Raw genomic sequence first — 15,255 nt, forward strand, 5'->3', positions numbered from 1 at the left:
GATAGTTTTACATCTTCTTTTCCAACTTGAATGCCTTTTATTTCTTCTTCTTGTCTGATTGCTGTGGCTAGGACTTCCAGAACTATGTTGAATAAGAGTGGTGAAAGGGGGCACCCCTGCCTTGTTCCTGATCTTAAGGGGATTGCTTTTAATTTTTGCCCATTGGGTATGATGTTGGCTGTGGGTTTGTCATAGATGGCCTTTGTCATGTTGAGGTATGTTCCCTGTATTCCGACTTTGCTGAGAGTTTTGATCATGAATGGGTGCTGGATTTTATCAAATGCTTTTTCTGCATCTGTTGAAATTATTATGTGGTTTTTCTTTTGTTTATGTGATGAATCACATTGATTGATTTGCAAATATTGTACCAGCCTTGCCTCCCAAGAAGTGAATGGACTTATTTCATTTTCATATTAATTCTTATATATAGAAATAAAATATTTTTCTGTCTATTAATCTTGTATTCTGCAACCTTGCTGAACTTGTTTAATTTTAATAGGGGTTTGTGTGTGTGTGCGCACACATGTGTGTATTCCGATCTTCTACACACAGAATCATAGTCTTAAAATAAGGGCACTTTTACTTCTTCCTTTCTAACCTTTTCTTTTTCTTGGATTGTACTGCCTAGAACCTTCAGAAAATTGAGTAGAAGTTGCAAGAGCTGACATTCTTGTGTTATTTTTTCACCATTAAGTATAATTTTAGTGGTTTTTCACAGATGCCTTTTATCATATGGAGAAAGTTCTCTTCTCTTTCAAGTTTGTTGAGAATTTTTATTATGAATTAGCTGTTGTCAAATGCTTTTCTACATCTACTGAGATGACTGTGTAGTTTTTAACCATTATTAATATATTACATTAATTGATTTTGGAAAATTAAAGCATTTGCATTCCTCGGTTGAACACCACTTGCTCAGACTATACAATCCTTTTTATATGTTGCTGGATTCAGGATCAATCTTGACTTTTAAAGATATTCTGACTTTGGAAGAAATGCAGAAATTAGTTAGCTGAAGTGGTCTCTTTACAAAACCTTGATGGTTTTAATATTCTTAATGATTAGAAAATTAAAATATCATTTTCTTTCATCATAACCCAAAAGATTCAAAACACTTCCACTGAATATCATCTGTGTTCCAATTAACAATGTAGAATGTGTTTTCAAACTATGCATTCTTTTTACATTATGCAAATATTTTATTCATCTGAATAAGGGGGAGTCAATTCAATTTTGTGAAAGCTTATTGTTCATTTCTTAGTGGTATTTTTTGAGACCATTATTTATTTGTTTTATTTCATCACTACAATTATAGGTTCAAACTTTTTTAAGTTTTCTGAAAGACAAAAACTCAGGAAGTTCAATCTATGCAACTTTACTTTTTTTTTTAACAGAGACAGAGAGAGAGAGGGGTAGATAGGGACAGACAGACAGGAATGAAGAGAGATGAGAAGCATCAATCATCAGTTTTTTGTTGTGGCACTTTAGTTGTTCATTGATTGCTTTCTCATATGTGCCTTGACTGGGGGGCTACAGCAGACCGAGAAACCCCTTGCTCAAGCCAGCGACCTTGGGTCTCTGCTAATGAGCTTTTTGCTCAAACCAGATGAGCCCGTGCTCACACTGCGACCTCAGGGTCTCAAACCTGGGTCCTCCACATCCCAGTCTGACACTCTATCCACTGCACCACCGCCTGGTCAGGTGCAACTTTACTTTTAAAATTTATTTGAGAGAGAGAGTGAAACATCAATTAAAAAATTTTAAAATTTAGAGAGAAGAGAAGGTGGAGAGGAGCAGAAAGCATCAACTCCCATATGTGCCTTGACCAGGCAAGCCCAGGGTTTCGAACCAGTGACCTCAGCGTTCAAGCTTTATCCACTGCACCACCACAAGTCCTCAGGCATCAAGTTGTTATTCCACTTTGTTTATGCATTTATTCATTCTTGTATGTGCCTTGGCTGGGGATTGAATTCGCAACCTTGGCATATGGGGATGATCATCTAATCAACTGAGTGAACTGGTAAGGGTTCAATGTATGCTCTTTTAAATTTTAAAATAAATTTAAAAAAAATTTAGAAGATTTTATTTATTGATTTTACAGAGAGAGAGGAGGAGGGTGGAGCAAGAAGTACCAACTCATAGTTTTTTTTTAAAGTTTATTTTATTGATTTTAGAGAGAGAAGGGGAGAGAGGAGAGACAAGAACATCAATCTGTTTCTGCATGTACCCCGACCGGGGATCTAACTGGCAACCTGTGTGCTTTGGGACAGTGCTCTAACAACCGAGCTATCCAGCTGGGGAGCAACTCATAGTTTTTCACTTTAATTTTTTATTGGTTGCTTCTATGTGCCTTGACCTGGCAAGCCCAGGGTTTCAAACCTCAGCATTCCAGGTTGATGCTTTTATCCACTGCAATACCACAGTCAGGATAAGTTAAAAAAACTTAAAACCTAGCCTGACCTGTGGTGGTGCAGTGAATAAAGTGATGACCTGGAATACTGAGGTTTGAAAACCTTGGGCTTGCCCGGTCAAGGAACATATGGGAAGCAACTACTATGAGTTGATGCTTCCTACTTCTCCCCTCTCTTTCTTTTTTTCTTTCTCTTTCTTCTCTCTAAAAATCAATAAATAAAATCTAAGAAAAAATTTTTTTAAATCTAGTTTTTATTAACATTCATCTTCAGTAACAGTGAACATTATAGATTCATCCCGTTTGTCCTCTTCTTTCAAAATGAGTTTGAAAAGATCATTCTCCCTTGCACAAGCTAGAAAGTATCCACTGTACAATGAAGACTCAAATTGTATCTTGTTATGTCCTTGAACACTTCTCATAAAGAATATGATGTCGTTTCCTTCATCATTGATGTTATCAGGAGGACTCATTTCCTATAGAAAAAAAACATCAATTTGTAAGGACATGAACAATTAGAATGTGTGCATTTAATTTTGAAGTATATCACTTCACAGAACTAAAGAAGTTTTTACTCTCAGAAGATTAAAAAAAAAATCTCTGACTATAGGAATATTGATCTCCTCTCCCTCTTAATTCCTAATCTCCTATTCCCTTTGTCCACTTTGGCTTTTCCCACTATGGAATGCACATTCAGGTCTAGTTTTTACCAATTTATTAATCATATAGCTTTCTTCTCTCCTTTCCCATTGAGTGAAGTCCATATCTGCTCAAGATGGAGGCAAATGTTAGCAAAGACCACAACCTTTTTGGGCTTACATCACTTCTTGTCTTTTCCAACCATTCAGAACTAAAGACACTGAAGGCCTCTACCCACCGGCCTCGCCCAGTTCTAGTTTGTGAGCCAATTGTGAGACAGGCAGAAGTGGCAGGAATCTTAGCTTCTTCTTTCCTTCAGTGGAGTCTAGAACTGAACTGCTGTGGAAGACCCTACTGCAGCTGCTCTAGAGCTGAGTCCTGAGTTCCTGCACAGCCTTGCTGTATTGGCTCCGTCAGCAGCCTTGGACTCTTCCCTACTAAGTACCCTGGTTCCAAGTAGTCCTGAATTTCTGTTCTGAAAGTAGTCTGTTGACTGGATTCTGCCATGGAAGGCCAAATTCTGATTCTTATATCTTTCTGACACAGAACAGGGTATTCTCAAGAATGGCTAGCTACTTGAAATCGTAATCCTGCAGGTCACCTAACTGATTGTACTGCCTATATTTAAAAAAATTATTGTATCATACCTACTTTTCAAGATGGACTAGAAAGTGTGAGTACCACCCAAGGTTCTTTCCATGTTAATCCTAGAACCAGCAGACATGTGAACTTAATTTTGACCCCATAGTAGCAAAAATTCTCATGATCCTAGCAAAGAACTGACAGAGAGAATTCTAGGTCCAAAATAGCATTCCAGCTTCTTAAGATGCCTGAAAAAAAGTTGGGGTACCTCCAAACTTCACAGTCAGTTATAGCATTTATAGCCATAACTCTTAACCTTTGTCCTTTATCAATAAGTGTGAGTCTTAAATTGAAGACAGTATAAACTAGTTTCCCCACTGACGTGTGTCTGCAGCTGTCTACAGTATCCCAGAATTTAGGAAGAGACCTTAAGCTGAGGATCCAATTTGGGACTAAGATACTCTGATGTATAAGTGAGAAATAATCCTTTGAACCTGTTAGTTCAAACCAAGCATGAAATTTGTAGTTGAAAGTGGGGATATGGATAGGTAGACTAGGCGATCTCTAATCATAGTTAACCCTGACATTTCAGAACAGGGGCAAGGAAACCCTGGGGCAGGAGCTTTGCTTGGCTTTAGTGTTGATTACTCATGGCCCTCATAGGGAAAGTGCACAGTAAGTGGACATGGAAACAAGTCTGGTGACCTTGGGGAATCTCCAACTTGCAAAGGTGAGTGCAAGTACATAATGAAAAGTGAGTGCTTCAAGGGTCTAAGAGACAGTTCACAAAAGGACGGGTTGAATTTGAACGCAGAGAAAGTTAAACTTGACTTAATATCTTGTTTTTTCTTTTTTATAAAATTCCCTCTCCCAAGTACACTAATAAGTTTGAGAGAATCCTGACCATGCTTGAATGTATATACAAGAAACAGACACTAACAGTAACTTCTTGAAGACATCCCTCACGGAGTCAGGAAGGTTCTTACCCAAAGGAAACAGGGGTAACCATAAGCACTAGGACTTTATAGCTAGTAACCAACACAGAAAGGTAAGCACATAATGGCAGCCAGTTGTACCGTATTTCCCCATGTATAAGATGCACCTTAATTTTGGGGTCTGAAATTTGAAAAAAAGACAAGAGAGAAAAAGCGGGAAATGCAAGTAAAAATTCTACAACCACTGTATAAGACGCACCCAGTTTCTAGATCCCAATTTTTTTTTTCCTTTTTTGTATTTTTCTGAAGCTGGAAACAGGGAGGCAGTCAGACAGACTCCCGCATGCCCCCTCCCCCGCATGCCCACCAGGGGGCGATGCTCCGCCCATCTGGGGCATCGCTCTGCCGCAACCAGAGCCATTCTAGTACCTGAGGCAGAGCACAGAGCCATCCTCAGCGCCCGGGCCAACCTTGCTCCAATGGAGCCTTGGCTGTGGGAGGGGAAGAGAGAGACAGAGAGGAAGGAGAGGGGGAGGGGTGGAGAAGCAGATGGGCGCTTCTCCTGTGTGCCCTGGCTGGGAATCTCACCCGGGACTACCGCACGCCAGGCCGACACTCTACTACTGAGCTAACCGGCCAGGGCCGCCCAATTTTTTTTTAAAAAAGGGGGTATCTTATACATGGGGAAATACAGTTTCTTATTTCCTAGTAGAACTTATTAGTCTATATTTATAATCATGCTAAGATCCTTATTAATGAGGGAAAAGGGGATTAAAAAGTATGAGCTAAAACTAACTAGCCCCTTTCCTTCCTTCCTTCCTTCCTTCCTTCCTTCCTTCCTTCCTTCCTTCCTTCCTTCCTTCCTTCCTTCCTTCCCTCCCTCCCTCCCTCCCTCTTAGTAATATATACAGAGTTCCTTTCAGAAGCAGATTTGCTGTGGAATTAATGAAGCTTAAATGTCAGAGCCCCCCACTTACACAGGTCTCTTCTGAAGCCCCTTTGCATCTTATTCTAAATAAACCCTCAACTTTATGCCTTTGGTTATTTTACATTCTTTTTCTTTAAAAGGCCTGCCCAAAGTGTATAAACTTCAGGCTCTCCTAAGGCTGGATTTGCCCCAGTTCCTACTATATGCTAAGCATTATTTTCATCTTAAAAAAAATTTTTTTTAACACTTCCCATTCTCTCTCAGTAATAATCCACTTTTAGTTCAGGCTTATCCTAGTTTCTGAATCTGCCTCTGCAGTCAAATTAGTTTTCCTTTACCACCTCCCACACCCCTTAATGGCTTGGCTTGGCAATCTCCTTTCCTTTTGATTTTATTGCTAAGTAACAACATGCTTAATCCTCTCCACCCTGCCTGTCCATCCTCAGACTTCTAAAGCCTTCAAAATATAACTAAGCTTCCTGCCTGTCAGAACAGAGAATGGGGTCCTTAAATTGCTGCCCAAAAGGGTGGTACTCTGATTGAAAAGGAATGGAATAAGAAATAAGAATTTTGTTTGGCCTGACCAGGCGGTGGTGCAGTGGATAGAATGTTGCACTGGGCCTGACCTGTGGTGGCGCAGTGGATAAAGCGTCAACCTGGAAATGCTGAGGTTGCCGGTTCAAAACCCTGGCTTGCCTGGTCAAGGCACATATGGGAGTTGATGCTTCCTGCTCCTCCCCCTTCTCTCTTTCTCTCGCTCTCTCTCTGTATCTCCCCCCCCTCCTCTCTAAAATGAATTAAAAAAAAAAAAAGAATCCTGCTTTAAAAAAAAAAAAAAAAGAATGTTGCACTGGGATGCAGAGGACTCAGGTTCGAGGCCCCAAGGTCGCTGGCTTGAGCGCAGGCTCATCTGGCTTAAGCATGGGCTCATCAGCTTGAGCACAGGGTCGCTGGCTTGAGCATGGGATCATAGACATGACCCCAAGATCACTGGCTTGAGCAAGGGGTCATTTGCTGTGCTGTAGACCCTCGGTCAAATGCACATATGAGAAAGCAATCAATGAACAATGAAGGTGCTGCAACGAAGAATTGATGCTTCTCATTTCTCTCTTTTCCTGTCTATCTGTCCCTATCTATCCTTCTCTCTGTCTCTGTCACAAAAATAAATAAATAAATAAATAAATAAATAAATAAATAAATAAATTTTTTGTTTGGAGGCTTGTATTTGTAGCATACACGTTAATTTTACTAGATTATATTTTACGGTGGCTTTTTCCTCCCTCCCAAGTTGCTCCTTGGCATGACTACTAAGGTCATTCTTTAACCTTCAGTTTCCACAGCAGTATATTACTGGCAAATCCTCGCTCAGAAACTCTTTGAGAGAGAGAGAGAGAGAGAGAGAGAGAGAGAGAGAGAGAGGAGGAGTATAGAAAAAAAAAGCAATGGCCAGAAATACAAAAGCAGTGGCTTTGAGATACATTATACCAGGGGTCCCCAAACTATGGCCCGCGGGCCGCATGCAGCCCCCTGAGGCCCTTTATCAAGCCCCCGCCACACTTCCTGAAGGGGCACCTCTTTCATTGGTGGTTAGTGAGAGGAGCATAGTTCCCATTGACATACTGGTCAGTTTGTTGATTTAAATTTACTTGTTCTTTATTTTAAATATTGTATTTGTTCCCGTTTTGTTTTTTTACTTTAAAATAAGATATGTGCAGTGTGCATAGGGATTTGTTCACAGTTTTTTTTATAGTCTGGCCCTCCAACGGTCTCAGGGACAGTGAACTGGCCCCCTGTGTTAAAAGTTTGGGGACCTCTGCATTATACAATTGCTTTTACAGCTAATCTCGTTAATTTTATTCACTTAGATTTATGTTAAGAATAACATATACTAACTGAAATCTGAAGGATTCATGCAAGAAGGAGAAAAATAATTAACCGTCAAAATATAATATCATAATTCACAAAGTACATAGAAAGTTTGCAGAAGGACAATTAGCTTCACTGTTTAATATTTTGAAAAGTCATGTAAATACCATAATTTATATATTATTCTATATTATTATTATTTTTAATTTAATTTAATTTAATTTTTTAATTTTTTTGGCAGAGACAGAGAGAGGGACAGATAGGGACAGACAGACAGGAAGGGAAAGAGATGAGAAACATCAATTCTTCGTTGCGGTTCCTTAGTTGTTTATTGATTGATTTCTCATATGTGCCTTGACCATCGGGACTACAGCAGACCAAGTGACCCCTTGCTCGAACCAGTGACCTTGGGCTCAAGCTGGCGAGCCTTGCTCAAACCAGATGAGCCCACGCTCAAGCTGGTGACCTCGGGGTCTTGAACCTGGGTCCTCCACATCCCAGTCCGACGCTTTATCCACTGCGCCACCGCCTGGTCAGGCTATTCTATATTATTATTTATCTACAGATTGGTTATTCAAAAGACCCAGGTTAGAAACAAGGTTTCTAACCCAAGTTACCCCTTCCTCCCTGTGGCATACTTAGAAAAAGCATGATGTTACAATAGGTTAAAGAGTTGGACAATTTTTAGTAACTATAGTATTTTAATGGTTGACAGCTTCTTACCACTCTTGTTTTAGGCCAAAGGTTGAACTGAGGATATATAGATTTTCTAATTTTTCATATAAATGAGAGTAAAAAAAACTTAGATAGGTTCAGTCTTACCTTAAAGGAAATACTTTTGTTCTTACAAGAAAGAGTAAACATTTTTTTAGACTTCACAGAGATGGTTACTGCCAAACCTCTAGCAAGGCTATCTTTATATTTATATATGATAAATACAGTCTGGGGTGCATTACCTGAAATAAACATTAATAAATGAGAACACTAGTTAGAAGAATGTTTGCAAATCAATATTTATGGAAATTAGTCAAAGAATAATCCTTAACAGACCTGTTACCAATCGCACAATTCAGCCACTTAGCAGGAGACTATACACACCTGCTAACATATTATTTAAAGCACCCAAATGTGTGTTACAATACAAAAGCAGCAACTTTTTGAGTGTTTAAGAGGAAGATTCTGAATTCTAAAAGATTTTCTTTAACTTCTAAATGCTAAATAGAACAGTAAAAATCTATCTGCTAAGGTAAAAACTCAGTATTTTTCCAGAGTGCACATTCACTGTGTCAACTCTGCCTGAACTCTGATATTTGGAATTCACACCTGGGAAGGCACAGTACACTTACTCATTTTCTAAGGCACTCTAAATTTCTGGTGGAAGATAGACTTATTTGAAACGCTTGTGGATTTATTTTTAATTTTGAGTTTTGAAAATGCTGTCAGCAATTTGTTATAACCAGCATGTATTAAGGATCCAACTCAACAGAGAACTGATTCAGTTAAAGCAATTGCAATGGAGAAACTGGTGATCCCAAGCTAGGCTCAGAGTAGTGTGGCCCCAGGCAATCTCCAATCTCTTAAATTAAAAAAAAAGTTACATTCACTTGGGCAACATTGGTTAATAACACTATATATATAATTAACATCTGTTCACACTACTGTGTTCTCACCACCCAGAGCCTAGTCTCCTTCTGTCATCACATATTTGATCCCCTTTACCCTCTTTGTCCCCAGCAAAATCTTTATTGTTGGTGTTTAAAGCAGGGATCCCCAAACTTTTTACACAGGGGGCCAGTTCACTGTCCCTCGGACTGTTGGAGGGCCGGACTATAAAAAAACTATGAACAGATCCCTGTGCACACTGCACATGTCTTATTTTGGAGTAAAAAAACAAAACGGGAACAAATGCAATATTTAAAATAAAGAGCAAGTGGATTTGGGTCAACGGACTGACCAGTATTTCAGTGGGAACTATGCTCCTCTCACTGACCACCAATGAGGGGGGTGCTCCTTCTGGAAGTGCGGCGGGGGGCGGATGAATGGCCTCAGGGGGCCGCATGCGGCCCGCGGGCCGTAGTTTGGGGACCCCTGGTTTAAAGTATCAGTTTTTCATTCCGACTAAAAAAATTAGATACCCTATAAAGTTTCTTGTAAGTCAGTGAAATTATTACTTATTGATATGACTTTTTCATTTAAGGACTAGGGCTATAATAGAAAAATGTAGGCAGTATGATGGAATATGAAGTAGTTCGCTATTTCCATGTTTGTAAACATATTTTAAAAATACCTTCACAGTCAGAATCAGGCATATCTTCAAACAGAGGGTACTTTTCCCGGTAAATGAAGAGAACTTGATTGTTCAGATTTCGTATGACTGACAAGCTATAGTCGAGCTTGCCAAAGTAATCGGATTCCAGGTTTTCTACAATGCATATTAAATCTCATTAAAAAGCAAGTTTACAAATAGGCGTGCTATACATTGCAGTTTTTCATAACTCCTGATCACAATCTGGTGCCACAGACACAGCTAAGATGAAGTTGCACAGTGTTTTTCAATCTGCTTCCAAGAGCACACACCCTGCTTCTTACGACACCCAGGATTACGCTACCTCTGTACATTTAAATTTAAGTATTCTACTTTCTAATCACAATCTCCTATCCTAGTTTTTGTATATTTTCCCTCACCTTCACTGGGTCCTCCTGATCCTGAATCGACTTTTTCTCCCTAGCTAACCTGTCTGCCTGCCCTTCCTCCTTGGTGCTCTCTGGACCTAACAGTTCATTTCTGTTCTGTCCTTCTCCAGTCTCTCCAATCCAGAACCTATTTGTCTTTCTACTACCAAACTTCAAGTCTGGCTGCTGAGTGCTTGATAAACAAATGTGCAAATTGGTGCTATTACAAACACGTCAATTGTCAATATATATATGGTTGTTGTTTTTTAACATTTCAGCTCCTCTCCCATAGTCCATAGCTGCAATTTCCAACCTTCTTTATTCTCCTTAGGATCTCTACATCATCACCTCACTCTCACATTCAATAAGTGATTTCCTGCTACTGCACTTACAAGTTTAACTGTGGCACCACCAGTTACTTCCTTTATCCCTCCTGCCCCAAGGAGAAGTAGAAAAGCTGCCCCTTCTGTATCTAGAGCTGACCCTACCTGTGCTCTAACGAACCTTCTCCTGAAACTGATTTACCAACCATCCCCTCTCCCTTATCAACCAAGCAATCTTATTTCCTTGATTTCTTCCTAATGAAACAATCAGAAAAATGTGTAAACATTTCTCTACAAGAATGCTTACGAGAGCACGGTTAATAACAACAAACCGGAAACATTTAAACATCCATAAATTCGGTACTGATCAAATAAATTTTGATGTGCTCTTACTATGGAATATCAGGAATTTAATATAATTGTATGTATTCTTTGTCATGAAAGGATGCACATGTATATTAAGCTAGAAGAGAAAAAGTTTAGATATAATATTATACACACGCAGGTTTACAGTTATAACACAAATAAATAATACAATAATAAATAAATAATAATATCAGAATAAACTATTTCATGTGCTCATGATTGTAAACCTACTTTTGCCCATATATATTTAAAGAAGTGTAGAAATATTACAATGATAGTAATAATTATTTCTGAATTATTTTCATGTTTTAATTTTTTTTATGGTCTTATCTTCATTGTATTATTAATAATGAACAAATTATTGCCTGGCCAGGTAGTGGCACAGTAGTAGAGCATCAGCCTGGGATGCTGAGGACCCAGGTTCAAAACCCCGAGGTCTCTGGCTTGAGTGTGGGCTCGCCAGCTTGAGTGTGGATTATAGACATGAGCCATGGTCGCTGGCTTAAGCAAGGAGTTGCTGGCTTGAGCAAGGGGTCACTAGCTTGGTTGGAGCCCCCTGGTCAAAGCACATACGAGAAAGTAGTCAATGAACAACTAAAGTGCCACAACTATGAGTTGATGCTTCTCATCTCCCTTCCTGTCTGTCTGTCCTTGTCTCTCTCTCTCTCTTGCTAAAATATATATATATATATTTTTAATAAAATATTTTATTTTAATAAAAAAATAAAATATATTTATATGTATATATATATATAATCAGAAAAACACAAAGCTCTTTTTATTTTGAGGTTTAAAACTCCTCATCAATCATATCCTACTCAGTAGCTACCTTTGCTTCTCCTTTTAATAGTGTCTGTATCATTCCCTTACTCTTCTACTCATTGCAATCTGTCTCAATTTCTTCACCAAGATTCTTTCACTGAGATCAACCAACTCCCTGCTGCTTCATGTAACAGATGCTTTCCTACCCTTGATTTATGAAGTCTGCAAAATTCAACAGTGCCTATTACCTTCATCTTGAAAATATTTCCTGGGATTCTGTGGCATTCTCTTGTTTCTTCTTTGATTACTCTCTTTTATTTATTAACTGCATCCTCAAGCATAGGTACTCGTCTGAATTTGGTCCTTGGTTTTTACTTTCTCACTACAGATTTCCTCTGATTTGTATTTTTATGCCTATAACTTCAGATGTCATTTCTAAGTATAAGTCTCCTACAGCTGTATCTCCAGCTCAAATTTTCATCCTGAGCTCAGAACCATTATGTCCAAGAGTTTACTGAACATTTCCACTAGGATGTCCCACAGACAAGACATGAAACTACATTTGTCATCTATCTTCCTCTTTGCTCTGTGTGCCACTTTCCCCTGCTCTTCCTCTTGTGTTTCCTATTTTACAAATTGCCAAAGTGAGAAAACTTAGGCATCGTCTTTCTCTCTACCCCCTTCCAAGTCCAACCCCCAAGTATCATACTTGGATTCTTCTAAGTGTTTCTAAAATCTATTCACAGCTCTTCATCAGCACCTGGTTGTGCCTGCCTTAGTTCATATCCCCATCATTTCTTACAGGGGCTACAATAGCTTCTTAATTGGCACCCCCTTTTTCACTCCCACATCAATTTTTTATGCTGTAACCAGAAGGAATTTTTACTTAAAGTTAAAATTCAGAGATATGATCATATTATCTCTGAATTTTAATGAGGCACATGGCCACCAGAATAAAGATTAATTTTTCCAGTATTCCTTGCTGTTAGTATGGCTAAATTCTAGTCAATGGAAATGAGAAGGATTGATATGTGTGACTTCCATGTGAGACTTTAAGAGGAATGAGCCCATCTTCCTCTTACTTTGAACCCTTTCTTGTTAGCTGGGCTATGGACCCAGGAAGTGTGATGATGATTTCCAAGTATGCGAATGAATTCAACAACTAGGCATAATGGAATAACAAGAAAGAAGAAACTTAAGACCCCAACAACATCAACATCAGGCTGCATCCAACCATACTAATCTTTTATTTTTTTTTTAGCAAGAGAGAGAGACAGACACACACACACAAAGAGAGAGATGAGAAGCATCAACTCATAGTTGCGGTACTTTAGTTGTTCATTGATTACTTCTTATATGTGCCTTGATTGGGGAGTTCCAGCTGAGCCAGTGACCCTTGCTCAAGCCAGCGACCTTGTGCTCAAGCTAGCGACCTTGGGGTCATGTCTATGATCCCACGCTCAAGCTGGTGACTCCATGCTCAAGTTGATGAGCCTGCACTTAAGTCAGATAAAGCAGGCGATCTCAGGGTTTCAAACCTGGGTCCTTAGCCTACCAGGAGGATGCTCTGTTCACTGCACCACTACCTGGTCAGGTGGGCCCACATTCTTTTGAGGGAAGATTGGCTTCTCAAATAGATTGATACCAGTTTCTCTCAGCTAAGAATGGTGATATGGATGTGTCTTATGAGATGCTTATTCTAATAGCTATTTTCACTTTTGCAAAGAAAGAGAAATAAATTTATACTTTACCATCATTTTCAGCTAAAGGGGGAAAAAAAGAGAAACAAAATATATGTTAAAATTCTATATTTCAATTCAGAGAATTTCCTCTCACCCTACCTTTTATATCTTGTTTTCCACTCCCTGTTATTTAACCTCTGTTTTACTGGTGATGGCTTTTGTTGTTGGCCCCATTAGAAATATTATATAACCAACTGAAAGGTCCCATAAAATGAAACTTATTAGAGACTTAATGTGTTCTCTGGTAAGTTAAACATAAAACCTAAATCCAGGGTTTATAAATATAAATTTGTAGCTAAAAAGAAATGTTATAAAGGGGCAGGTTTTACTTTACTTTTCTTTTTTTTTAGAGAGAAAGAGAAAGAGGGGGAGAAGTGGGAAGCATCAACTTGTACTAGTTGCTTCCCGTAATGTGCCTTGACCAGGCAAGCTCAGGGATTTGAACGAGCAACCTCAGCATTCCAAGTCAACGCTTTATCCACTGCACCACCACAAGTCAGACAGATTTTACTTTTCAATCTATTGCTTCCATGAAAGGTTGCCTCAGGACTGATTATGAAGCTTTAAATTAGGCCAAATGGCCTATGGAAGACTAATTGTAAGAATATGATTTTATTTGTCTAATATATTTACATTATAGGGTATAGCTCAGCCACAGAGTCCTAGATTTAAGGTAGCTCTTACATAGTTTGCCAAGTTGCTCTGGGAAATTGTCCCTGGATAAACCCAATTTGGTGGCATTTTCATTAATGTGCACTTGCTGCCTCCTTTTAGGTGGGCTACTACTACCTAAACGGCCAGGTCATGTAGTGGAACAAGGTGCAGGGACCTTGGATATATTACAGTTAATTTCTAGATACCTTTTTCCCCCCAGAGAATATCATTAGCATTACAATGGAATTTGATGACAGTAAGGAGTCACAATGTCTTTTCTAGTTGAAAACATTTATCTGAACCCTGTATTTGGCTGAGTGCTTTAGACTTACCTATAAAGTAAAGTGTGTTGTCAATAAACTTCATTTCCACAAAGCTGAGGCAATTGTCTTCTACTAGTTCGGCCATTTTTATTCCTAATGAAAGCAGAGTCATCTGTTAAAAGGTAGTGATTGTTCTTTTGACACAAAAGGAACCTTTTATTCCTTCCTTTTACTCCTTCCGTCCTTGTATTACCTCCGAAGTTGGATGTCAGTGTATCACACAGTATGATGACAGACATTCTGAGCATTTAAAAAATGCTGGGAGTCTTCAGCTTAGGAATGCACATGTGCAAATATTCTCTTGCAAAACATTAGATACTTGGAATCTAGGAAGCATTTTCTCATTAAGCAATGTTACAAAAGGTGGATAAGTGGCTCATAATAGAGCTATATATATTATTATCCCATTATTGAAATGGATTATTTTATCTATAAAAATATAAGATGCCAGAAACACACCTAATCCTGTCCTTTAACTACAGATTGGTTCTGTCTTACAACCAATGGATTCCTGTGCGTGGGAGACTGAAGGTTTGTTATCAAAGTGCTCAAGGTGAGGTAATGATAAAAATGGTGCTTCCACGTGGGAGTGGGGGCAGAGTGGGAGGAGGCTGAAGGGCTCTAGCAGCTGATGGCCTTCTTTCTCCCTGAGCAACAACAGGTTGGATCTGGAATATGGATATTATGCTTTTTACACAAGTAATACGTACATGCAACCTTCCTGTAAAAAAAAAACAACATAATTTGAAAATGTCAAAAATTGTTCTTTTGGCTTTTCTTCCCTGTCCCAACCTACATCACCCCATTCCAATATGGTGTGTACACTTTCAGACCTTTGTCTGTGGAATAGGGGTTCTAAGTCTGAGAAATTTATGAATTTAGATGAGAAAAAAATTACATACAGGTGTGGCAAAAGTAGGTTTACAGTTGTTTGTATGGAAAAATACAATAATTAATAAATAATAATACAAGAATAAACTGTTTCATGTACTCACAACTCTAACGTTACTTTTGAGCGACCCTGTATTTATTTTCACCAACTTATAACTAAAATT

The 15,255-nt window shown here is 38.8% G+C and overlaps 1 protein-coding gene across 3 annotated transcripts in view; it reads right to left on the reverse strand.

The window, feature by feature from the left end:
• Positions 1-1,285: 1,285 nt before the first annotated feature.
• IL18 (interleukin 18) overlaps positions 1,286-15,255 on the reverse strand; it is a 28,763-nt gene continuing 14,793 nt past the window's right edge. The window contains exons 2-6 of one of the 3 annotated variants that reach the window (XM_066244811.1): positions 14,210-14,293; positions 13,233-13,244; positions 9,645-9,779; positions 8,180-8,313; positions 1,287-2,883 (exon numbers count right to left, since the gene is read on the reverse strand). In XM_066244811.1, coding sequence (XP_066100908.1) covers positions 2,665-2,883; positions 8,180-8,313; positions 9,645-9,779; positions 13,233-13,244; positions 14,210-14,285 — 576 coding nt within the window. In that variant the 5' untranslated portion in view covers positions 14,286-14,293 and the 3' untranslated portion in view covers positions 1,287-2,664. Of the gene's footprint in view, positions 2,884-8,179; positions 8,314-9,644; positions 9,780-10,746; positions 10,808-13,232; positions 13,245-14,209; positions 14,294-15,255 lie in introns of those variants that run through there. The other 2 variants (XM_066244803.1, XM_066244793.1) reach the window with 2 other exon arrangements.

This window comes from Saccopteryx bilineata, chromosome 1 (assembly GCF_036850765.1).
Source record: "Saccopteryx bilineata isolate mSacBil1 chromosome 1, mSacBil1_pri_phased_curated, whole genome shotgun sequence".
Lineage (NCBI taxonomy): Eukaryota > Metazoa > Chordata > Mammalia > Chiroptera > Emballonuridae > Saccopteryx > Saccopteryx bilineata.